The 26,705-nt window shown below is 40.5% G+C and overlaps 1 protein-coding gene across 1 annotated transcript in view; it reads left to right on the top strand.

Moving 5' to 3' along the window:
• Positions 1-26,705, top strand: part of vwa5b1 (von Willebrand factor A domain containing 5B1) — a 226,085-nt gene that overhangs the window by 111,874 nt on the left and 87,506 nt on the right. Inside the window, exons 14-15 of the mRNA XM_060852285.1 lie at positions 8,043-8,265; positions 25,768-26,055. Coding sequence (XP_060708268.1) covers positions 8,043-8,265; positions 25,768-26,055 — 511 coding nt within the window. The remainder of the gene's footprint in view (positions 1-8,042; positions 8,266-25,767; positions 26,056-26,705) is intronic.

The following is a 26,705-nucleotide window of genomic DNA, read 5'->3' as shown; positions in this document are numbered from 1 at the left end:
AATGGTGTTACCTCTGAATCAGGAAATCACGTTTTCAAATCTTTCTTCAGAGACAAAGTTGTCACTAAGATGTCCGTTCCTGTGAAATATCAAGTTAGCTCTCCTGTTTCAATATTTTCTTTCTACTGAGTTAAATTATGAATTGTCCTATTGTGTACTGTCTCAGGAATAATATACATTGAAAATAATAAATGCTGGAGATCACACCAGGTCAGGCAGCATCCATGGAGAGAGAGCAAGCTAATGTTTTGAGTCTAGATGATTCTTCTTCCGAGCTGAAGTCAAGGGAAGTGGGGTAGTGGATGTAGAGTGCTGGTGGAGAAAAGATGTCAATAGTTTACATTAACTGATTCCCAATACTTGGTGCTGCTATGGGCAGATCCTCCTACATTCTCCATTGAACTAGTTATGTGCATATTATATAAGAACAAATTACTGCAAATGCAGAGAGATCACAGCAGGTCAGACAGCATCCATGGAAAGAGAGCAAGCTAAGGTACCAAACAGGACTATCTGCATGCCAAACAACATAAGCAGCAAATGACTGATAGAGCTAAGCGATGTCACGGATCAGATCGAAGCTCTGCAGTTCTGCCACATCCAGTTGTGAATAGTGTTGGATAATTAAGCAATTCACTGGAAGGGGAGGCTCCACAAATATCCCCATCCTCAATGATGGAAGAGCTGAACACAAGAGTGCAAAACTTAAGGTTGAAGCATTTGCAGCCATCTTCAGTCAGAGATCTGAGTGAATATCCATCTCTATTTGCTTCAGTGGGCCCCAGCATCACAGATATCAGTCTTCAGCCAATTCAATTCACTCCACATTTGGAGGCATTGGATACTACAAAGGAAATTGGTCCTAACAGCATTCTGCCAATAGCACTGAAGACTTATGCTCAACAATGATGAAGGGCTTTTGCCTGAAACGTCGATTTTCTTGCTCCATGGATGCTGTCTGAACCGCTGTGCTTTTCCAGCATCACTCTAACCCAGAACTTGCTGTTCCCGTACAGTTACATCTACCGAACAAGGTGGAAAATTGCCCAGGTATGTTCTGTACATAAAAAACAGGACAAATCCAATCTGACCAATTACCACCTCAGTCTATTCTTGCTTATCAGGAAAGGTGTCATCAACAGTGCTATCAATCAGCACCTGCTCAGCAATAACCTGCTCAGTGACGCCCAATTTGGGTTCCACTGGGGCCACTCAGCCCCTGACCTCATTACAGCCTTGGTTCAAACATGGACAACAGAACTAATTTCCAGAGGAGAGGGGAGAGTGACAGTTGCATCAAGGAGCCCAACCAAAACTATAATCAGTGAGGATCAGGGGAAAACTGTCTACTGGTTGGAGTGATACCTGGCACATTGGAAGATGGTTGTGGTTGGTGGAGGTCAGTCATCTCGACTCCAGGACATCTCTGCAAGAGTTCCTCAGGGTAGTGTCCTAGGCCCAACAATCTTCAGTTATTTCACCAATGATCTTCCCTCTTTCATAAGATAAGAAATGGTAATGTTCTCTGATGATCGATTGTACAATGTTCAGTACCATTCACGATGACTCATTGTTTCGCACAATATCCAGGCAAATGGCATGTAACAATTGTGCCACACAAATGCCAGTCTATGACATTTCCAATCAGGGATAATCTAACCACCACCCCTTGATATTCAATGGTGTTACCATCGCTGAGTCATAGATTTATACAACACAGAAAAAGACCCTGTGACCCATAAAATCTGCACTGATATAATTCCCACTAATTGTGCGCTAATCCCAATTTACTGCACTTTTCATATCCTGGAATGGTACTGTATTTGAAGTACTGATCCAAATAATTTTTTAAAAGGCAGTGCATTCTAGATTCCTACCATTTGCTGAGTGAATGCCCACATTCAACATCCCAGGAGTTGCCGTTGACCAGAAACTCAGCTAGACTTTGCCATATAACTGAGTGGCAAATAGAGGAGATCAGAGGTAGGTAACTCACGTACTGACTTGCCAAAGCCTGTTCACCATCCAGAAGGCACAAGTCAGGAGTGTGATGGAAGACTCCCCAGTTGCCTGGATGGATGCAGCTCCAACAACTCTCAAGTAGCTTGGCACCATCCAGGACAAAGCAGACTTCTTTATGGCACTACACCCACAGACATCCACTCCCTCCACCACCAATGCTCAATAGCAGCAATATATACTTTCTTCAAAAATGCACTGCAGAAATTTACCAAAGATTCTCAGACAGCATCTTCAAAACCTGCGATCATTTCCTTCTTGAAGAACAGGGCAGCAAATACATGGGAACAGAACCCCCAGATTGTTTCCCTACAAGCCACTCACCATTCTGACTTGGAAATACGTCACTATTCTTTTACTGTCGCTGTGACACAATCCTGGAATTTACTTCCTAAGGGCATTGTGGGTGTATCGACAGCATATGAACTGTGGTGGTTCAAGAAGGCAGCTCACCACCTTCTCAAGGCAGTTATGGATGGGCAATCATTGCCAATCTGTAAGTTGGTGTTTCAGGTGGTGAGATTATGGGTCTAAGGGGTTACAGAACCAAATCACAGCCCTACTCAAAAAAAACTTCAGAAATATGGAGAAATAAATAAGACCGACTTCCAAAATATGAAATCAGATGGATCCAACATACTTCTATAGATAACCCAAAGTTCACAAACCAGGAGACCTCTCAAACCTATAGTCTCGCTACCTGGAGCACCAACTTACAGATTAGCCAAGGAGCTACACCAAAGACTAAAACACTTAGTAGAAGACTCATGCCACTCCATCCACTCCACCCAAGAATTCCTGAAGACCAAAGACACCAAGATAGAAGAGGATGAAATAATGGTCTCCATTGACATAACAGCCCTGCCCACATCCATCAACATCAACCTGGCCAAAGAAACATTGACTATACTATTAGAAGAATCAAAGACACATACACCAAACACCACCAACTTCATCAGCAAGGACATTATCGTCAAGCTATGCCTTACCACCCACTTCACCTTCTAGAACAAAACCTACAGACAAACCAACAGAACACCCATGGGATCTCCAATATCAGGGTTCTTAGCAGAGGCAGTAATGCAGAGATTCGAACAGCTCAGCCAACCATCCAGCCCAAACTTTGGGTCCGCTACGTGGATGCCACCTTTGTCATCACTAAACAAAGCAAATTAAAGGAAACCTTCAAGACCATCAATAATATTCTTACTGGCATAAAATTCACTAAAGAGGAGGAAAAACAATAACAAATTACCATTCCTACATGTCGCAGTAGAGCGAACAGCCAATGGGGAGCTTCAAACCAATGTCTACAGGAAAAACAACATATATGGACTAAATATGGAACTACAGAAGCAATCATCCCAATGTCCACCAAACGAAGCTACATTAGAACATGAGCCACCACACACTGCAGCACAGAGGAACTACACAGAGCAGAGGAAAATCACCTATACAGGGTATTCAAAAAGAACGGGTACCCAATGAACACAGTCTGCTGATTTCTCAGCAACAAACCCAAACAAGCAGACAAAATACATCCAGAAACTCTAGCCACTCTCCCCTACATTTAAATGCCCTTAATGTTGGAGAGTTTGTTACTGTTGCAGGTAGCACATTCCATGCCCTTCCTTCTCTCAATAAAGAAACTACCTCAGACATCTACCCTACATGTATCACTCCTCCATTTAAAGCTATGTCCCCTCATGTTTGCCATCACCATCCGAGGAAAAGGGCTGTCACTGTCCACTCTATTTAACCCTCTGATCATTTTGTATGTCTCTTAAGTCACCGTCTTCTCTCTAATAAAAACAGTCTCAAATCCCTCAGCCTTTCCTCGTAAGACCTTCCCTCCATACCAGGCAATATCCTAGTAAATCTCCCATTCCAAAGCTTCCACATCCTTCCTATAATGTGGTGACCAGAACTGTATGCAATACTCCAAGTGCGGCAGCATGGCTCCAAAACTCAATCCCTCTACCAATAAAAGCCTTCTGTATGCCTTCTTAACAACACTATCCACCTGGGTGGCAACTTTCAGGGATCTATCTATGTGGACACTGAAATTTCTCTATTCATCTACACGACCAAGAATCTTACCATTAGCCCAGTACCCTTTATTCCATTTACTCCTTCCAAAGTGAATCACCTCACACTTCTCCGCATTAAACTCCATTTGCCACCTCTCAGCCCAGCTCTGCAGCTTATCTATGTTCTTCTGTAATCTACAACAGCCTTTAGCCTTCTACCAACCCTAGTGTCACCCACAAATTTACTAACCCCCCATCCTTCTACACCTTCATCCAAGTCATTTATAAAATGACAAACACCAATGGCCCCAAACAGATCCTTGCAGTACACTACTAGTAACTGAACTCCAGGATGAACATTTTCCATCAACCTCTGTTTTCTTTCAACTAGCCAATTTCTGAACCAAATCATGAAATCATCCTCAATCACATGCCTCCATATTTTCTGCAATAGTCTACCATGGGGAACCTTATCAAACATCTTACTGAAATCCATACACACCACATCAACCACCTTACCCTCATCCACCAGTTTGGTCACCACCTCAAAAAACTCAGTAAGGTTTGTGAGACATAGCCTACCTTTCACAAAGCCGTGTTGACTATCTTTAATTGAATTATTCCTTTCTAGTTGGTTATAAATTCTCTCACTTATAATCCTTTCCAACACTTTACCCACAACTGAAGTAAGGCTCACTGGTCTATAATTACCAGGGTTGTCTCTACTCCCCTTCTTGAACATGGGAACAACATTTGCAATCCTCTGGTCTTCTGATATTATTCCTGTGGACAAAGATAACACAAAGATCAAAGCCAAAGGCTCTGCAATCTCCTCCTTGGCTTTCTAGAGAATCCTTGGATAAATCCCATCCAGCCTAGGTGACCTATCTATTTTCACACTTTCCAGAATTGTAACACCTCCGCCTTGTTAGCCTCACTCCCATCTAGTCTAAATAGCTCGTATCTCAGTGTTCTCCTTGACAGCATTGTCTTTTTCCTGTGTGAACACTGATGAAAAATATTAATTTAGCGCCTCTCCTATCCTTCTGACTCCACATACAGCTTCTCACTACTGCCCTTGTCAGGCATTAATCTTATTCTAGTCATTCTTTTATTCCTGACATACTGATGGAAAGCCTTAGGGTTTTCCTTGATCCTACAAGCCAAAGACTTCTCATGTCCCGTCCAGGCTTGAGTGTGCCTGTGTACACTGTCTAAATTGGTGACTGAAAGCTTTAGATGAAGCGATGGTGTTTCTTCCTATTCAGTCTGCTCAGCCTTTAGCCTTTTGCTTCTTTCAAACTGCTGGTCAAGTGGCAGCTCTTGGGTAGGTGATATTAGAAAGGCACAGTGGCAGTATTGGGGTGAGGGCTGTAGTAGTTATCTCCAACACTGTCTTCTCTGAGGGATGCTTTGAGAGAGTTTTGGACTGGGGTAGACAAAGTTAAAAATCACAACACCAGGTTATAGTTCAACAGGTTTATTTGCTCCTTCATTAAGTATTTACTTGTGCATTCAAGTAAAACTGTTGGACTATGACCTGGTGTTGTGTGATTTTTAACTTTCTCCTCGGGAGTCAGCACATATTACTGGGCCTGCCCTTGTAGATCATTAATTACTGCCATCTATTGTAAATTACCTTCTCCTGCAAGAGACAGGAAACTACAACTGTGAGGATATTGCAATAAGTACATTTGTCTGGGTTGGTTAGCTCAATTAGCTGGGTTTACATCAGAGTGGTGCTGGAAAAGCACAGCAGGTCAGGCAGCATCCGAGGAGCAGGAAAATCAACGTTTCGGGCATTTGCCTCAATTAGCTGGGTGACTGGTTTGTGACGTGTCAATGAGCCAGTGTATTCTGAGATGAACAAAGTTAAAAATCACAACACCAGGTGATTTTTAGTCCAACATTGGTCCAACAGCTTCATTTAGAAGCACTAGCTTTTGAAATGCTGCTCCTTCATCAGTGGTTATGGAGAATCAGATCCTAAAACACAATGTATAGCAAAAGATTGCAGTATCATGCAACTGAAATGATATATTGAACAAACCTGGATTGTTGCTAAGTCTTTCATCTTTTTGAATGGGTTGCAGGTTTCAGTTCATTAATAATATAAATCCCAGAACTTCTTTTAAGTCACCTTCAAGATAACTTAAAGTTTTATAACAAAAGGTGACATCTTAGCTCAGGCACTGCATTAAAGATGTCTGTATCCCAAGCTTGAGTCAGACTGTTTTATTTCCAAAGTGGAATTTACAAAATATGACATGTATTGACTACCTGCAGATTGAGCATTTTTTACACAAAATAGAATGTATTTCTATTTTGTATTTCTACAAATACAAATTCACCCCATAGACTTGTGTGTGGGGTGTATAAAAGATTGGCATACAGACAGCTTTAATACACTCTCTGAGTGGAGATATCATCTTTTTGTTATTAAAACCTTAACTTATCTCAAGAAGGTGACTTAAAAGAAGTTCTGGGATTTACATATTAATGAACTGAAACCTGTAACCCATTTAAAAGATGAAAAACTTAACAACAATCCACATTTGTTCAATATATCATTGCAGTGTCATGCAACTGAAATCTTTTGCTATATTCTGTTTTAGGATCTTATGCTCCACAATCACCTGATGAAGTAGCAGCTCTCAAAAGGCTAGTGCTTCCAAATAAACCTATTGGATTATAACCTGGTGTTGTGTGATTTGTCACACAAAGTGATGCAAACAGTGTGGGTTCTGCATTGACTGGGGTTACCATGAAAAAAAATCCTTCTCAGTTTATCCCCTTGCCTGGATTGTGGTGACCCTCCGGTTAAACCACAATCAATTGCTTCTCTCTAATAACAGATCAGTCCCTTGGGACTATGGTGACGGTACCAACTCTTCTGTAACCCGTCCAGACCCTGCTGCAGCATGTCACCTTTAAGATGTGTAAGTTAGCTTTAATTAGTGTTAGTTTCACACAAATTTGCCACCCCTGCTGAGGTGCACAGCTGCTGAACAATTCACCCAACAGCATGTGCTAATTGTAACTGTCAGGCTGCTGCCTGTTGAAAATGTGTTGCTGGTTAAAGCACAGCAGGTCAGGCAGCATCCAAGGAATAGGAAATTCGACGTTTCGGGCATAAGCCCTTCATTCCTGATGAAAGGCTTATGCCCGAAACGTCGAATTTCCTATTCCTTGGATGCTGCCTGACCTGCTGTGCTTTAACCAGCAACACATTTTCAACTGTGATCTCCAGCATCTGCAGACCTCATTTTTTGCCCCAGGCTGCTGCCTGTGCCAATCCAATCATTTTTGGGGTAATCACACATTGGAATTCAAATGCTCTATGTCAGAGGCCATCTGATGTTGTACCCAAAGTCTGAGAAAGCAAATTAGAAGAATCTGAATAATCCAAAATGGTTTGGAAATCTGTAGAAATATAAGATATGAAAAATAAAATAGAAATAGCTGCAGCAAGGAATGAAAGATTACTATCAAGGGACAATTCTTCATACGTTTAATTAACTGAGAGAGTAGTGGAAATAAAGTGTAAAATTGTGGGTTAAAGTTAAAATTTAAATACATTTTCCTTTTATTTATCCAACTGAAATTAAACAAGTTTTGTATTTGAGAGCTGGAAATATACAAAAGTTAGATTTAATCAAAATTTTACATATAAGAGATTTTTTTAAGTGTGACACTGGCTAGTAGCTCAAACCAATTGTGTATGAAGCTAAAAGCCTTTCACTCACCTTAGAAGTTTAGATCAAATATTCTGTAATTATTAATTACTATCATTCTTGCAGATAATCTCAAATTGTTAATTCCTAACAATATTACTACTGTTCTTTGTATTTATGTATTTGTTATTTATTATGTTATTTATCGATAATTCCATTTTGCACTTTCTTGTATTGGTAAATGTGCTGAGATATACTTTGTTTTTACTGGAGCTCAGATATATCAATAAAATTATACTCTGGTCGTGTTTAACTGCAGATAAATGTAGTGGGCTCCTGCACAAGTGCCACAAGGTCAAGGCTTGTTGGAAAAAGGAGACCATCTTTACTGCATCAGAACTGTGTTTCAAGTAGCCAAGATTCAGATGTACAGTCGAGTCCGCAGAAGTTAGCCACGGGGGATTACATAGTGCACAGTGATGGTAGCATCAACACCAGGTCATCCATAGAGAGTTCTTTGACTGGCAACTGTTCAGAATCTGGTGAGTAATTCTGTATGCTAAGAGTGAGTTTGGAACGGTTTGGGGAAATGGAGATAGGTTAAATCTAGACAAGGCCTCACTGCTCCTGTTATTTCACCTAATTTTCTGTACATGAAAATTGCAACAAGTTGGTAATTAATTAAAATGGCATGAAATGAAATTAATATTGTGCAAGTTTTGTAGAACAATCAAGAAACATTATTTACTAGGTGTCAAACAGCAAATTTCAATGGGACTTCTAATGTTTTATTTGTTTTTGCAAATGTTTTAAAGATGGTTATATGTAGTAATATCGGATTAGCTAGAACTGACTTACAGAGCATTTTAACTGAGTGGCAATACCCTTAGATTGATAATGATTCATCATGGAGAAGAACCATTTCTGAGCCTCCTTTCTGTGCATTGCACCCCTCCTCCCAGTCTCCCCCTCACATTGAATAAAACTTGTCCGCACTGTCATAAAGTTCGTCTGAAAAAGGAAGAAATTTCTCAGAGAAAATGGACCAATAAAAATGCAAGTCAAATACATTTCTATGCTGCGAGTCTGGAACTGCAGATAACCTTACTTTCAGAGTTGAAGCAATTTTCTAATTAAACAGTGAGATGATCCTTGTCAAGGCTACAGCCTTTGGAATGATAAGGTTGACCTCTAAGGGTGGATTTAAGATCCCAAGCACGAATCTGAAAGGAGTGCAAAAGTCACAAGCTTCCAAACAGAAAACAGCACTACTGACTGAGCAAGATATATGTACAAGTAAGTCCTGAATAATTGATGGTATTCACAGTGAAAGACAGCATTAAGAGCTAAAAGTTCAGGATTGGACTCACCACATGACGATGGTCAAAGTAAGTAGGTAGACTGTTGAGTCAGTTTATCAATGGGAAGGGACGCAGGTTCACAGTCAGGGTCGTATTGTGGACCGGGCAGACAAATGTGCATTGGTGAAGGGGAGGAGAACAGAGAAGGCAAAAGGAGGGCTCAAGGCAGGGGAGGAAATGAGCATAAAGGGAGAGGAACAACCGAAGGAGAAGGGGAGAAGGCAAGAAGTAAGGGAGATGACTATGAGAGGGAGGGGAGGCAACCAAGGAAAGAAAGGAGGTCTAATTAGTTTATTTGTTACCTTTGTAATGGAGTAAAGATCAGGTAGGCATGTAATGACAGGGATGATGGCAGATTATTAGTTAGGTAGTAAAGGTAAAGAACTACCCCGAGGTATTATGGCAGACACACTAAAGAATAGATTATTATCCAACATTACTACAGGAGTGTCATAGAAACATTCATTCAGAATTGATTACTGTACCTTTCATAACCTCTAGTTTTTGTTCAATTGTTTTTCAATGCTACTACATTTTTATGCTCAAAATTTTTTAAAAACTCATTCAAGGGATGAGGGTGTCACTGGCTCGGCCAGCGTTTATTGCCCATCCCTAATTGTCCAGAGGGCAGTTCAGCATCAACCGTATTGCTGTAGGCCAGACCAGGTAAGGATGGCAGTTTCCTTCCTTAAAGTACTTTAATGAAGCAGATGGGTTTTTCCTGACAATTGACAATGGATTCATGGCATCATTAAACTTTTTTTAAAGATTGAATTCAATTTCCACCATCTGCCATGGCAGAAGTTGAACCTGGGTCTCAGAACATTATTTTGGCGGTTTATTAATAGTCTTATGATAATGTCACTTGGCCTGCTGACCCTGCACAGACACAGTTGCAAAACCAACAATATGAGAGCAGAGTAAAATAATTATACAGAGTTTATATTCTATAACCATTATGAATCAATTAAGGTCCAGAAGTTACACTGTTTTGGTCCCAATTGTACAGAGTGCTTGGAATCTTTAAGGAGATAGATCTTATTAAAATGTGTGCAGTACCCAAACTTTGCTTTGAGTGATTCATTAAATTCTTTCTCCACTTTGCATTTCATTAAGCGGAATAAATGATATTTATTAAAGTTGGTTGCAGTCTGCAGTAACACACTGATTAAAGTCAAATTAGTAACATACAGATCAGACAATTACCATATCAATTATATATGAAGATATTTCAATAGTTACTCAGCACTGTACAATACAATATTCACCAAGAAGGTAGTCTCAATTCAGAATCAGAAAATTGTTATGTGCAGGAGGAAGCCATTCAGCCCATCATATCTGCACAAGCCCTCTGAGTATTCTAACTTGCACCAGTTTCCTGCCTTCTCCTAAGAACATAAGAAACAGGAGTAGACCATCTGGCCTGTTGAGCCTGCTCTGCTATTCAATAAGTTCACGGCTGATTTTTTTTTTGGACTCTGGTCCACTTACCCACCCACTCACCATAACGCTAATTCCTTTACTGTTCAAATATCTATCTTTGCCTTAACGAGGTAGCCTCAACTGCTTCACTGGGCAGGAAATACTACAAATTCACAACCCTTTGGATTAGGATGTTCCTCCACCAACTGTGAATGGTAAAGATGATCACAAGTGGGTTTTTGACTCCTGCACTTTGCAGGGTGGTGTTGCAAAGAGAGAGTGATCAAAGGCCTGTTGCTCTTTAAACAAGTTTCTCACAATCCTCTTCAATTGGCTTCAAGATTGATCCTCTTCCATCTGGAAGCTATGCTATGTGACCTCTTTCTGAAGGTCTTGTAGACTGTATATCTCTGCTCCTTGCAAATACAACATTGTTGCTGTTGTCTCTAGTGCATTTTCCTAATCAGGAATTCATAAGGCATCTTGGGGGGCTGATCCAGCAAGGCAATATGGGCAGAATATAGGAATAAGAAATGTGTCATCACTTTGGAGTTATGCTATAGCCATTCCAATGCCTAGCAGGAGATAGAGGAACAGATATACAGGCGGATCATGGAATGATGTAAAAACAACAAGGTGGGTGATTTTTTTTTTACTTACCCAACATTGACTGGAATCCCTTAGTGCCAGGGTTTTGATAGGGTAGAATTTGTTAGTTACATGCAGGAGGAACAATATATAGATAGTCCAACTAAGTAAGAGACCATATTAGACCTTGTGCTGGGGAATGAGCCTGGCCATGTGATTGAAGTTTCAGTGGGGGAACATTTTGGGAACAGTGATCATAATTCCACAAGTTTTAAGATAGTTAGCTATCAGGATAAGACTGTCCTCAAGCGAAAGTGCCAACTTCAGAGAAGGATAATTACAAGAAAATTAGGTAGGAAATGGAGAAATTGGATTTTGGGTGGATGTTTAGGGGCAAATCTGCGTCTTATATGAAGGAGACCTTTAAAGGCCAGTTGGTCAATGTTCAGCACCAACATGCTCTTGTGAAGATGAAAGATAAGGACAACAAAATTCAGGAGCCCTGGATGAAAAGAGTTACTCAAAGACTAGTCAGAATTAAAGAAGAAGCACATGTAAGTATAGGAAACTGAAATCAGACAAGGTTCTTGAGGAATAGAAAGGAAGCAAAGAAGGGGACAGTGACCACAACTCGGTGACTTTTACTTTAGTGATGGAGAGGGATAATCGTGCGCCGCAGGGCAAGAGCTATAGCTGGGGGCAGGGAAATTATGATGCAGTGAGGCATGACTTAGGTTGTGTGGATTGGAAAAACAGGCTTCAAGAGAAGAACACGAATGAGATGTGGGGATTGTTCAAGGAGCAGCTACTGTGTGTCCTCGATAGGTATGTACCAGTCAGGCATGGTGTAAAGGGCCTTGTGAGGCAGCCGTGGTTTAGTAAGGAATTGGAGTCCCTTGTGAAAGGGAAGAAGGCGGCATATGTAAAGATGAGGCGTGAAGGTTCAGTAGGGGCGATTGAGAGTTACAAGGTAGCCAGGAAGGAGCTAAAGAGGGAGCTAAGAAAAGCGAGAAGGGGACATGAAAAGTCTTTAGCTGGTAGGATTAGGGAAAACCCAAAGGCTTTCTATAGGTATGTCAAGAATAAAAGGATGACTAGGGTAGGTATCGGTCCAGTCAAGGATAGTAGTGGGAAGTTGTGTGTGGAGGCGGAGGAGATTGGAGAGACATTAAATCAGTACTTTTCATCAGTATTCACTCAGGAACAGGACACTGCTGATGTGAATATGGAATCACAAATAATTAGAATGGATGCCCTGGAAATATGCAGGGAAGAGGTTTTGGGAATATTGGAGAGGATGAATATAGATAAGTCTCCTGGGCCTGATGGCATTTACCCCAGGATCCTATGGGAAGCTAGGGAGGAGATAGCAGAGCCATTGGCCTGGATTTTTATGTCGTCATTGTCAACGGGAATAGTACCAGAGGACTGGAGGATAGCGAATGTGGTCCCATTGTTCAAGAAAGGGAGTAGGGATAGCCCTAGTAACTATAGGCCAGTGAGTCTGACTTCAGTGGTGGGCAAAGTCTTAGAGAGAATGGTAAGGGATAAGATTTATGAACATCTGGGTAGGAATAACGTGATCAGGGATAGCCAGCATGGTTTTGTGAAGGGCAGGTCATGCCTCACAAACCTTATTGAGTTCTTTGAGAAGGTGACTAGGGAAGTGGATGAGGGTAAAGCAGTAGATGTTGTGTATATGGATTTTAGTAAGGCGTTCGATAAGGTTCCCCATGGTAGGCTAATGCTAAAACTTCGGAGGTATGGCATTGAGGATACATTAGAGGTTTGGATTAGGAATTGGCTGGCTGGAAGGAGACAGAGGGTAGTAGTTGATGGATTATGTTCATCTTGGAGCGCAGTTACTAGCGGTGTACCACAAGGATCTGTTTTGGGACCATTGCTTTTTGTTATCTTTATAAATGATCTAGAGGAAGGACTTGAAAGCTGGGTAAGCAAGTTTGCGGATGACACGAAAGTCGGTGGAGTTGTGGATAGTGAGGAAGGAAGTGGTAGGTTACAGTGGGATATAGATAAGTTGCAGAGCTGGGCGGAAATGTGGCAAATGGAATTCAATGTAGCTAAGTGCGAAGTCGTTCACTTTGGTAGGAATAACAAGATGATGGATTACTGGGCTAATGGTAGGCTACTTGGTAGTGTGGATGAGCAGAGGGATCTTGGTGTCTATGTACACAGATCTCTGAAAGTTGCCACCCAGGTAAATAGTGCTGTGAGGAAGGCATATGGTGTACTGGGCTTTATTGGCAGAGGAATTGAGTTCCGGAGTCCTGAGGTCATGTTGCAGTTGTATAAGACTCTGGTGAGGCCTCATCTGGAGTATTGTGTGCAGTTTTGGTCGCCATACTATAGGAAGGATGTGGAAGCTTTAGAACGAGTGCAGAGGAGGTTTACCAGGATGTTGCCTGGAATGGTAGGAAAATCTTATGAGGAAAGGCTGAGGCACTTGGGGCTGTTCTCATTGGAGAAGAGAAGGTTTAGGGGAGATCTGATAGAAGTGTATAAGATGATTAGGGGTTTAGATAGGGTAGATACTAAGAACCTTTTACCGCTAATGGAGTCAGGTGTTACTAGGGGACATAGCTTTAAATTAAGGGGTGGTAGGTATAGGACAGATGTTAGGGGTAGATTCTTCACACAGCGGGTTGTGAGTTCATGGAATGCCCTGCCCGTATCAGTGGTGAACTCTCCTTCTTTATGTTCATTTAAGCGGGCATTGGATAGGCATTTGGAAGTTATTGGGCTAGTATAGGTTAGGTAGGACTCGGTCGGCGCAACATCGAGGGCCGAAAGGCCTGTACTGCGCTGTATCCTTCTATGTTCTATGTTCTATGTTCTAAGAACCTAAACAAGGAAATCGGAGGGCTAAAATGGGCCATGAAATGTGCTTGACCATTAGGTTTAAGGGGAATATTTTGAGAGCAAGAGAGTTAGGAAAAAGGTAGGTCCACTCAAGGAAAAACGAAAGAGTTTATGCATGGAGCCAGAGCAAGTGGGCAAGGTCCTTAATGAGTACTTCACATCATTATCCAGCAAGTAGAAAGACATGGGTGATGGTAAAATTCGGGAGTGGTATGTCTATATTCTCGGGTATGTTGATATTAAGGGTTGATATAAGTGTTGGGTTTCTTGAAAAACATTAGAGTAAATAGGTCCCCAGGATCCATCTCAGGATATTTTGGGAGATTGTTGAGGCCCTGATTGCACTCTTTGTATCCTCTTTAGCTACAGGTGAGGTCCCAGAATGCTGGAGAATAGCCAATGTTGTACCCTTTGTTCAAGAAGGGTAACAGGGATAATCCAGGAAATTATAGGCTGCTGAGCTTGACTTAATAGTCGGGAAATTATCAGAGAAGATTCTTTTGGACTGATTTCCTCACATTTAGTAAAAAATGGACTGGTTCAGGATAGTCAGCACGACTTTCTGCAGGGGTGGTTTTGTCTCACAAGCTTGACTGAGTTTTTTGAGGAAGTGACAAAGATGATTAATGAGAGCAGGGCAGTGGATGTTGACTTTGCAAAAGCATTTGATAAAGTCCCTCATGATACGCTGGTCATGAAGATTAAGTCATATGAGATCCATGATAAGGTGATAAGTTAGATACAAAATTTGTTTGGTTACAGAAGACAAAGATGGTAGTTGTGGAAGGGTGTTTTCTTGACTAGAAGTCTGTGACCAATAGTATTCCACAAGGATCAGTATTTGTTTGTAGTATGTATATATATGATTCAAATGAAAATGTAGGTGGTCTGATTAGTGAGCCTGCAGATGACATGAAAATTGTTGGATTTGTGAATAATGAGGAAGTCTTTTAAAGCAGGATATAGATTAGTTGGCAAGTTGGGTGGAGAAATGGCTGATGGAGTCTAATCTGAACAAGTGAGAGGTGATGCATTTTGGGAGGTCAAATGCAAGAGAAAAGTATACAGTAAAAAGCTGGACCATTAGGAGCATTGTTTTTTTTTGAAACACTCTTCTCCTTCTCAATACCAACAGGAACACACTGACTGCCGCACCAGCCACCACCTAAACTGAGGAGAGTCTAAATCTCCTGGGTATATATTTTTTTCCCCTCTATAAAACCCCCACACTGCTGCCTAACTGTGGTAGTGCTTATAAGGACCATTGATACACAGAAGGATCGTGGATCGCAAGTCCATAATTCCCTGAAAGTGGCAACACAAATATAAGGTGATAAAGAAGGTGTACAGCATTCTTCCCTTCATTGGTTGGGGCATTGAGTGTAAATGCTGGCAATTTGTATTTTTGTTTAACCTCATTTGGAGTATTGTGAGCAGCTCTGGTCGCCACACTCTAGGAAGAATGTGGGAGCTTTAGAGAGTGTACAAAGAGGTTAACCAGGATGTTGCCTGGATTGGACTGTATTATCTATGAGGAGAGGTTAGACAAACTTGGATTAATTTTGCCAGAACATTGGAGGCTGAAGGGCAACCTGATAGATGTGTATAAAATTTTGAGGAGCATGGATAGGATGGATAGTGGAGTCTTTTTCTTAGACTGCAAGTGTCAAATTCTAGGGCCATAGGTTTAAGGTGAGGGGGGAAAAGTTTAAAAGAGACGTGCACAGCAAATAATTTATAAAGCAGATGGTAGGTACCTGAAACATTCTGCTGGGGGATGGTGAATCAGATACAATAGCAACGTTTACAATAGTAAAGTTTAAGAGATATTTAGACAGATGCATGAACAGGCAGGGAATAAAGGGATATGGACCATATGCCGGCAGATGGGATTGAATTGAAATGGCATCTTGGTCAGTACAGATATGGTGTGCCAAAGGGTCTGTTCCTGTATTCTAATCTTCTTTGTGTATAAAATTAAAGAATTGTAGATTTTTACAGGGAAGGAGGTCATTCAACGCAACATGCCTGTACAGACTCCTGAAAGAACCATTCTCCAGCCCTATCTCCATAGTCCTCTGAATTTATCCCTTTTAATTATATATCTCTATTGAAACCTCCTAAGGAATCCACCTCCATCACTCTCACAGGCTGTACATTCCAAATCCTGACTCCTCTCTGAATAAAGACATTTCTCCTTATCTCTATCTGAGCAGTCTTGCTGACAGTCTTGAAATTGTGACCCCTAATTACTGACATACCAACTGGTGGGAACAGAATATCCTTCTTTATCCCATCAAAATCACTTATAATTTTGAATATCTCAACAAAGTCACCTCTTAACTCTTCTCACCTCCAAGGAGAATAAGCCCAGTTCTCTAATCTTTCCTTGTATCTGAAATCTCTCATTCCTGGTATCATTCTGGTAAATCTCCTTTGCACTCTATCCAGGGTTTTAACATTGTTCCTTTAAAGACACCCAGATCTGAATACAATACTTAAAATATGATCTGACCAATGATTTGTAGAGCTGTTGAATCACTTCCTTGCTTTTAGCCCTATGCATCTATTTATAAACTCAAGAATCTTTTAGACATTCTTAACAACTGTTTCCCCTTTGTAGAAATAACTATCAGGAACAGCAAGGGTCTCAATACTGATGCCTGGGGAGCTCCACAAGCCTGAGAATGCCCATTCATCACTACCTATTGCTTCTTATGGTACAAACTTAACTGTGGCAATGATGTTACTGTCCGTTCTATACCGTGACTGATAAAATTCCATCTAAGTCTGTTGTTCGACACTGTGAAACCCCTTACTTTATGATGTAAGGTGTGTGATTTATTTGTATTTTAATATAAATTATTTTAGAATTTGGATTTGAGCTGGTAGAATGTAGATTTTTGGTCTTTATATTTGAAAGAGTTTAATAATTAAGTTGTAAATATTTTTGTAGCCATGGTGATTTCTTCTAAAAACAGTGAGGGGGGAGTTCTTGGTGTGTAATGGGGTTTTTTGCATTAAGAGTGTTTTACTAGCAAACAAAACCAACAGCTGTGCATTAGATGCTTAGTTTAGAATGTCAGAGATTAAGTCTTTTTCTTTTGATTAGTGGAAACATCCAAACTTGGAAAAAGCTTTTGGGGTTCAATTTAAAGGCTTTGGCATTGTTGCTGCTGAGAAAGTGAGAGAGTTTAGAGCTATTAGAAGAAGGTTACTTCACTGTAAGGAATTTAGTTTTAAAGTTTCAGACCAGAAGTATTTGGTTGTAACACTGAAGGAGTTATTCAAAGATGAAAATGTTTAAAAACTCAATAGTAGAAAGATTCCAGGAAGAAGTGATTTGATTCTTACAATGGAAAGTTGAAGCCAGAGTTAAATTAAGCCCTATAAATGTGAAAGAGAAAGAAATTCTCTCTGGTATGAATTCTGTGAAGGATTACTTTTGGGATTAATGGAATTGCATTTTACCATGAGTTTCAGAACCTTCAAATTTGTGTTATGGATAAAAAGGTAAATTTATTCTGTTTTATCTTCATTTATTTTGAGCAATCGACTTCTGTTTTTATCATTGAAATCAAATCTGCAGCCTCATGCACTCATGTTTCAGTGAAAGACAGATCTTTTGATTTTAACAAAATCTATCAAGTGATATTTTAGTTGTGATCTGACTTGTCTAGTAATAACATTAAATGGGATCATAATGAAAGCACATCAACAGCCTTGCTTTCATCAATCTTCTGCTACCTCTTCAAAAACTCCAGCAAGTTAAACATAATTTTCCCTTAACAAATCCATCATAACTCTTCTGAATCATAGAATCCCTACAGTGCAGAGAGAGGCCATTCAGCCCATAGAGTATGCACTGATTACCCTCTCAACGTACATCTCACCCAGATCCACCCTAGCCTCACAGTTAACATGACTAACCCATCTAACCTGCACTTTCCTGGATATTCTGGATCAGTGGTGCTGGAAGAGCACAGCAGTTCAGGCAGTATCCAACAAGCAGCGAAATCGACGTTCCGGACAAAAGCCCTTCAACAGGAATAAAGGCAGTGAGCCTGAAGCATGGAGAGACACTTGCACCAATCAACCACACCGCCCCGTGGCCCAACATTTCAACTCCCCCTCCCACTCTGCCGAGGACATGGAGGTCCTGGGCCTCCTTCATCACTGCTCCCTCACCACCAGACGCCTAGAGGAAGAACGCCTCATCTTCCACCTCGGAACACTTCAACCCCACTTCAACAGCTTCTTCATTTCCCCTTCCCCCACCTCACCCTAGTTTCAAACTTCCAGCTCAGCACTGTCCCCATGACTTGTCCGGACTTGTCCGACCTGCCTAACTCCTCTTCCACCTATCCACTCCACTCTCTCCTCCCTGACCTATCACCTTCATCCCCTCTCCCACTCACCCATTGTACTCTATTCTACTCTCTCCCCACCCCCACCCTCCCCAACCTTATCTCTCCACGCTTCAGGCTCACTGCCTTTATTCCTGATGAAGGGCTTTTGCCCGAAACGCGATTTCGCTGTTCATTGGATGCTGCCTGAACTGCTATGCTCTTCCAGCACCACTGATCCAGAATCTGGTTTCCAGCATCTGCAGTCATTGTTTTTACTTCCCTGGATATTACAGAGCAATTTAGCCAATCCACTATACTACGTATCTTTGGACTGTGGGAGGAAACCGGAGCACCCAGAAGAAACCCACGCAGACACAGGGAAGACGTTCAAATTCCACGTAGACAATCATCCGAGGTTGGAATTGAACCCAACAGAGGGGTTTAAAATCATCAAGGGTTAGGTTAGAGTAAATAAAGAGAGGTTGCTTCCTCTGGCCCTGAGGGAAAGATAAGATAACTGAAAAAAGCAACTGCCAAGTGGAGGAGAAACCTTTATGCAATAGTGGTTAGGATTCAGAATATGCTGATTGATAGAATGGCGAATAACCATAAGACAATCCAAAAATCCCAAGCTATTGTTCTGGGAACATGGGCTTGCATCCCACCATAGCAAATGGTGAAATTTAAATTAAAGTTTGGAATTAAAAGCTAGTCTAACTGGGACCACCTTTTTTTTGTAGTAAAAACCTGCCTAGTTCAATAATGTCCTCATAGAAGCCTATAAACTTTGGACAGGATTAGACATAGTGAACACAGGAGGAAGTTCCTGATGACTGGGGAGTCCAGAACCAGAGGTCACTAAATTGAGGAGAAGTTCAGTCATCCAGAGAGTGGAGAGCCTGTGGAATTCTCTGCTACAGAAAGTGGTTTAGGCCAAAACATTGAATGTTTTCAAGAAGGAGTTAGATATAGTGCTTGAAGCTAATCAGATCAAAAGGCATAGGGAGAATGCGGGAACAGGGGACTGAGTTGGATGATCAGCTATCATCATTAAATGATAGGGCAAGGCCAAATAACCCTGTGTTCTTTTCTTTGTTTCAATATATATATTTGGTAAGAAAATCTGCCATTCCTTACTAGGTCTGGTTGACCTATGACTCCAGACCTCCAACAATGTAATTGATTCTGAAGTGCCCTGTGAAATAGTCAAACAAGCTATTCACTTCAAGGCCAGATAGGGATGGGCAATAAATGCTGGCACTGCCAGTGACACACATCCCATACAATAAAAATACAGATTTGACAATAACATTCCAAAGGAAAGTGGATATAGCCAAAGAGGAGATAAGATCTAGGATCTCTGAGCTGCAGAGCCTCCTGAAAGATGCTGTGAATTTATGAATTGCAAATTAATAGTTCTTGTTGAAATCTAATTTTCTTCTGCAAAATGATGAACTGATGAAGTTTTATCTATTTTCATGTATTACTACCCGTGATTGTGAATTACAAAACTGTTAGGTGAAATCCGAAATGAACTTCATCTACATTTTCAGATACCATTTAGTCATCAGTGATTCCTTTACATTTTGACTTTTTTTCATTTATTCCAATGATTAATTATTTATTCATAAACTTTCACAAACGTCCACCTTTAACTCTAACGAAACATAGCAACATGTGGCAGGGAGTTGGGAAGACAATATTTAATTTATTAGTAACTTATTAGTCAGCTCATGACTGACTAAGCAGGTCAGTTATAAAGAAACCTCTATGATTAATTAAGTAAATAATAATTTGACCTTCCCAATAATTTTGACCTAAACTGTCAATGTGATAAATGGACATACTCTTTTTTTTAGATCTGGAAAAAATACATGTACTTGGCTTTTTTTTATATCTCCCACTTTTTGATAAAGTTTTTGTAAGACAGTGACAACGTATTATATTCAAAACAAGTCAAAAGACACAAAATCATAATTAAAATGCTCCTGAGGTAAATGTCAGCATTTATTAAAATGTCAACTTATTACTGAATTGTTGAACTGAGATGAACTTTAATTTGAACAATACCAATGTTCATTTGAACACTGTCCATCAACTCCTAGCATAATTTGCTGTAATGACTAATGGACCAGATCCATCTATTTAGTTTTTGATCATTTAATACTTTTAATAACTGATCAAAATTCAGATGGGATTTTCATTGAAAAACTTCAAAACTCTTATTCTAGAAAAAAAGAGTTAACTCAACCTAAAATCAGCTTTTTATCCCCAAACAGCATCCAAATATATTTCCAAGAGGATGAACTAAGAAAAATATTTATCATGTTTTATAACATTGCTTAAGGATTTTCTGATTGATGGTTGTGAGGTGAACTTTCCATGATCCTTTAGGAGCTAAAGAATCTTCAACATAACCAAAATGTGTCTGGAGCTGCAACACTGCTTTAACAGATCTTGAGCAAAAAGCACTCTCATTAGAAAAGAGAAGAAATGTTTGCTAGCAACAGCCACCCAGAAGATGAAGACTCTGATCATTAAATTACTTGTTATAAAATGGCATTTGGTGGCCAGATGTACAATCAGTGACCTCTCCAAACAGTAGTCAATCATATTGCTGAAGATTCCAAGACATCTGAAGCCATGTTTACTATCCACTTCTTGGAGGTTTGATGAAGACCTTTGAGACAGTGTTAAATGTTCTGGGAACTTTCTTAAGGAGTGATCTACACTTTATTAACAACTTTCTCAGAAAGTCTCTGAGACCTTTACCTAAAGATAATGAATGCTACACTACTGTGCTTTGGAGTCACCAGAACAAAAACAACATGTTCTTGAGCATGCTAGAGTCGTCCCTTTGATCTGGAGGAGGAATGGAAGTGGGACATGAGTAAACCTGACAGTTCCAACCATTGCAGAGGAGAGTGACAGATGGGCAAGATGACTCACCCTTGCCTCAACCCAGAGAACCATAGAATCCCTACAGTATGGAAACAGGCCCTTGGTCATAACAAGTCCACACCGACCCTTCGAAGAGTAATCCACCCAGACTCATTTACCCCTAACTAATGCATCTAATCTGCACATTCCTGAACATTATGGGCAATTTAGCATGGCCAATTCACCCTAACCTGCAAATATTTGGATTGTGACAGAAACCCACGCAGACATGGGGAGAATGTGCAAACTCCACACAGGAATCGAATCCAGGACCCTGGCGCTGACTGCCTAGACCTATGTAACCCTAGCACACTGAGTGAACTCGGGCGTTCCAGTCCTTGAAGGTTTTGTGAACCACAGAAATACCAAACAAAATGCAAAAAAAACTGACTTGAATTTCTTACTGCCTTTTTTTGTTGTCTTCATTTAACTTCTCAGACGATAAGGAGCAAGAATTAACAATTCAGCCCATCTAGTCTGCTCTTCTGTTTAATAAGAGACAGTGCTCAACTGTCTCTCTGATCTGTTCTCAATTCTTCCACCAATGGAAATGGTTTCTCTCTCTTTATTCTGTCCTGACACATCACAAATTTCTCTTTTCCTCTGATAATTATTATTGCTTTGATGATTCGAAACCAAAATTGGGAGAGTCATATAGCTTCTATTCTCTTGTTTCCCTCTCTAACAACATAACTTGCTAATATTTGCTCTTAACTAAATGCAAAGATATTTTAACACCTGAAAATGTAGAAACTTGTTGTTCAACGTTTTCAGAAGACATTAGTGTTTTGCCTAAATTTAACCATTCAGTTGTGGGATTAGTTAATTATTCAATACCAATTTAAAGCACGATAATAGCCCTTTGAAACTGGTGTACCAAAGACACTATTATATTATTTCTTCTGGTACTGTACTAGAGCTCATTCTCCCTACCCCCCCACCCCACCACCACCACCACCAGCCTGCTGTGCTGATGATGATGCTCCTTTAACAAGGTTATTATGTCCTTTCTCTAGTTTTGGGATTGTTGGGGACCCAAAGAAACAGCTCCATGCTGATCTCTCTCTCTCTCCTGTAAGAACCTGGGTTGGAATTTACCTTTTTGCCATGGTGTGTGTTTATGGAATAGTGCAGGAAATCAGAACAGCTCTTTAAGTTGCATTTTTGGGTTGGTTTTCAAATAGTTGTTGTTCTAAATTTAGTTTTTTTTTGTTAGTGTGCAATAAATTCTGTTTCGTTTAAAACAGTGGTTTAACCAGCTGCATAGCTCCTGGAATATCCATCACACACCTGCCTAAAACAACTAGGGGAAAAAAATATTAGATTCTGGGCTACCTTCTGAAAATTTTTGGTGGGGTGTCTGGCCCAATCAATAACATTGCCAGCCCAGTTAAATACCTCCAATTTAAAAATCTATTTAAACATTATTTGACATCTACATTATTCTTTATTTGACTTTCTTCAATATGGCTTTATCTGGTTCCCAACTGTAAGACCTTGATATCTGTATAATCATGAATCTGACTTCCTAGTTCTATTTATCTGTCTCTTGACCACTGACAGTTTTGACTGTCACGCAGTGTCTAACATTTCTTTGATGCAACCTGCACTTGATGTATCCCTGGTTTACCTAGTTATGGCTGCCGTGTCAATTCTGGGGTATGCCTGAGGACCTTCTTGGCCTTGTCCTTTTCACTGCATTCTCTAATGGCATTCCTTAGAAAGAGTGATACAACTTCTTTTTCTGCATTGTTTCTTTTGTACATACATGGTATGTGGGATCACTGGCTGGAGTAGCATTTCCTGCCTAGTCTCAATTGCTCTGGAGAAATTTGTAATGCTCTGCCTTTTTGAAGCATTGCAGCCCCAAGGATTGTGGGTATACCCATAGTGCTTGTTAGGGAGTAAGTCCCAGGATTTTGATCCACAGTCACTTCAGGACAAGTGAAATGTTTGTAGGTCAGGATGATGGGTCACTTGGAGGAAAACTTACAGGTGGTGGCATTCCAAAGTATCTGTTGCCTCTGTCCTTCTAGGTGAGAGAGGTCAGGAATTCAGAAGTGCTGTGATGCTTTGTGTATATATTGCTAACAATGTTTAACTCAATCACCTACTTCCCTGATCTAGACATCAGAGTCATACAGTATAGAGACAGGCCCTTTAGCCCAAACTGGTCCATGACCAAAGTGTCCATCCACACTAACTCCATTTCCCTGCACTTGGTCCATATCCTTCTAAACTTTTTCTATCCATATACTTGTCCAAACACCTGTTAAATGTTGTTAATGTACCTGCCTCAACCACTTGCTCTGGCAGCTCATTCTATATGCATACCATCCCATTGTGAGTAAAAATAAGTTGCCCCTCAGGTTCTCTTTTATTCTTTCCTCTCTAACCATAAACTGATGCCATCTAATCCTCAATTCCCCAACCCTGGGAAAAACAGAGTGCATTCACATGATCCATGCCCCTCATGATCTTATACACTTCATAAGGTCCCTCATCAGAGTCCTATGCTCTAAAGAAAAAAGTCCTAGCTTGTCCACCCTCTCCCTTTAACTCAAATATTGAGACCTGGCAACATTCTTGTAGGTTTCTTCTGCACTCTTTCCAGTTTAATAATATCCTTCCTATAACAAGGTGACCAAAACTGAACACCATAGTCCAAGTGCAGCCGCACCAACGTTCTGTAAAACTGCACCATAACTTCCCAACTTCTAATTCAGTGCCCTGACTGATGAAGGCCAGTGTGTCAAAAGTCTTCTTCACTGGTCATATCTACCTGTGACTCCACTTTCAGAGAACCATGCATCTGAACTGCAAGGTTCTTCTGTTCCACTATGCTCCTTCAGGCAGTACCATTCACCATGACACTCCTACCTTGATTTGAATTTCCAAAATGCAAGACTTCACCCTTATCTATATTAAATTCCATTTGCCATTTCTCACTCCACTTCCCCAGCTGATCAAGGTCCAACTGCAATTTCTGATGACCTTCCTCACTGTTCACAATACCATCATTTTACTGTTATACACAAAGTTACTAATCGTATCTTGCACATTCTCATCCAGATCATTGATACAGATAACAATAGGCCCAGCACTGATCCTTGAAACACTCCACTAGTCACAGGACTCTAGCCTGACAAGCATCCTTCCGCTATTCCCCTCTGCTTCCTACCATCAATTCAATTGTGTATCCAATTTGCCAGCTCCACTTGATTTCCATGCAATTTAGCCTTCTAGAGCAGTCCACCACATGGAGCCTTATCAAAAGGCCTAACTGAAATCCATATAGGCCACATCTACCACTACATTTTCAATTTCTGATCATCCAAACGTTTGCTTGATTGAAAAACACAATATTGGAAATGCTACCCAGTGCTTGTGGCTTTGAAATCATTTGTTTCTCTGGCCTGACATTTTACATCAGATAAGGAGGTACCAAATCCATGATAATGTCTTAACTGCAAGCTCAAACTCTACCGTCCCCCTACACTGTTACACCAAACCAACAGTTTTTATATCTCTGCATATTGTATATCTAAAATCCTCATTCATCTCCAACGGCCAAAACTAATCAATAACTTTCCTCTGTCTTTCAAACTAGCCTTCACATTATCAATCCACTTTAAGCTTGACCTAACCCAAATGCCACATCTGCAAACTCCATACATTTATAAATTCCAATTCCACTCACCCTGGTGAACCTTCTTCAAGTCAGGTTGCAGCCTGTTAGTGAATTTGACCTCAAGCCACATTTTCCTTGGGTTTGAGTTTATTGACTGAATAGTCATAACTCCACCGCCACCCCCCCCACCCTCCTCCAACGCCCCCCCCCCCCCCTCCCCAGCATCATCTGTTCTTCTTTTCTATTCCTACAACCAGTTAATTATTAACCCCAGAACCCCAGTCAGCAGCTTAACACTTGCTAGACTGCCTCCCAGTAGCCCAATACAAACATTTAAATTGCTCCATGGTCTTAGCTAGCCACCTTCTTGTCTATTATTCCCCCTCACTTCACCACTAGGTCTGTACTCCTGTCCTTAGAAACATTTTAAATAGCTTTCTTCACCTTACCAGGCCTCTCTGTTTTTGAGGATTTTCTTTTTGATTGACTATTGAACCACCATTCCTGCTTGCTCTGGGAGTACTTTGTACGTCTGTGAGGTGTTTCAATAATGGTCACAACTACTGCAGTATTCAATCCATTCATTAAATAATTAAATAATTTAAATAAATCCATTGAAATGTATTTACCTTATGCCATTTTCAACCTGCCTTTCCTTTTCTATTCATTCTTACATCCTGTTTTTTACCAAAGTTTATTGTTTTACCTTAGCTTTATTTGAACTACCCTCAACTCACCTTAACCTCGTTATTCTTGAGATTTTATCAGAGATTTGGAATTATCAGATTGGATACATCTTGGATATATCTGTGTGTTGTAAAATCTTTTGCATTGAGTGCATAACGCTTGATTTCTTTTTGACTGTATTTGCAGGCCAGCTTCACCATCTGTCTTCAACTCTTGACACTGAATCAGTCCTTGAAGACCAGAATGTGTCAGTGATGGAAAACTTAACCAATAGCTGCAAAGCACTCATTTCAGGGCTATTGTGTGGTGAAATTATTCAATGGGAAGTTGGATTTGATCTTCAATCCTATCTTCAGCGCACAGCCAATAGTAATGTGGAAGATCTGTGGAGTGAAACAATCCATCACTTGGCAGCTAAGTCTATCATCAGAGATTTTGAACAAATGGCTGAAAGAGAATGTGAAATTGAATATGGTAAGAATTCAGCAGGATACACACTGAAGTGAGCACATGATACACATCAAATACACGGAGACAGTAAACTACATGATGAAGAGTGAATGTGTTTCTGAGTGACAGAATAGGATTTATTTCCCTTCAGAAGAGCAGGCTGTGTGTAGAATCAGGAAGGGAATTTCAGCAATGGTGAAGAGCAAGGATAATCCTACTGCCTGGAACTGAATTAAACTTAGGAACAGGAGCAGACCATTCAGCTCTTGAACCGAAACTGATGTTTTAGACCATGACTGTTTACCAATCTCAACTCTATTTTCCACAGCTCTCTTTGATAGACAATTTCAAAGATTCAGTCACATTTGATTGTAAACATTTCTCCTCACCTTCACTAACACTGTGAATGAGACAGAATGAGACTGTGCCTCCTATTTCTGGATGCTATGTGAAAGCCTTAGGGCAAGGGCACTGGAGCCCTTCTGGTGCGATGATAATGTTCTTACTTCTGAGCCAGAAGCCTTGGGTTCAAGTCCCACCTGCTCAACCTAGATCAGGTTGATTTAGAAATTATCTGGACAAGGAATGCAAGTCTCTTTGTATGTCAAGAGGATTTGTATTGATGGGGACATCAGTGGAGGTGAGATGGCACAGAAGAGAGGAGACTTTTGTTC

Source organism: Hemiscyllium ocellatum, chromosome 37 (assembly GCF_020745735.1).
Source record: "Hemiscyllium ocellatum isolate sHemOce1 chromosome 37, sHemOce1.pat.X.cur, whole genome shotgun sequence".
In the NCBI taxonomy this organism is placed as follows: domain Eukaryota; kingdom Metazoa; phylum Chordata; class Chondrichthyes; order Orectolobiformes; family Hemiscylliidae; genus Hemiscyllium; species Hemiscyllium ocellatum.
The sequence above is the reverse complement of the archived record's forward strand: the minus strand, read 5'-3'. Positions and strand labels throughout refer to the sequence as shown.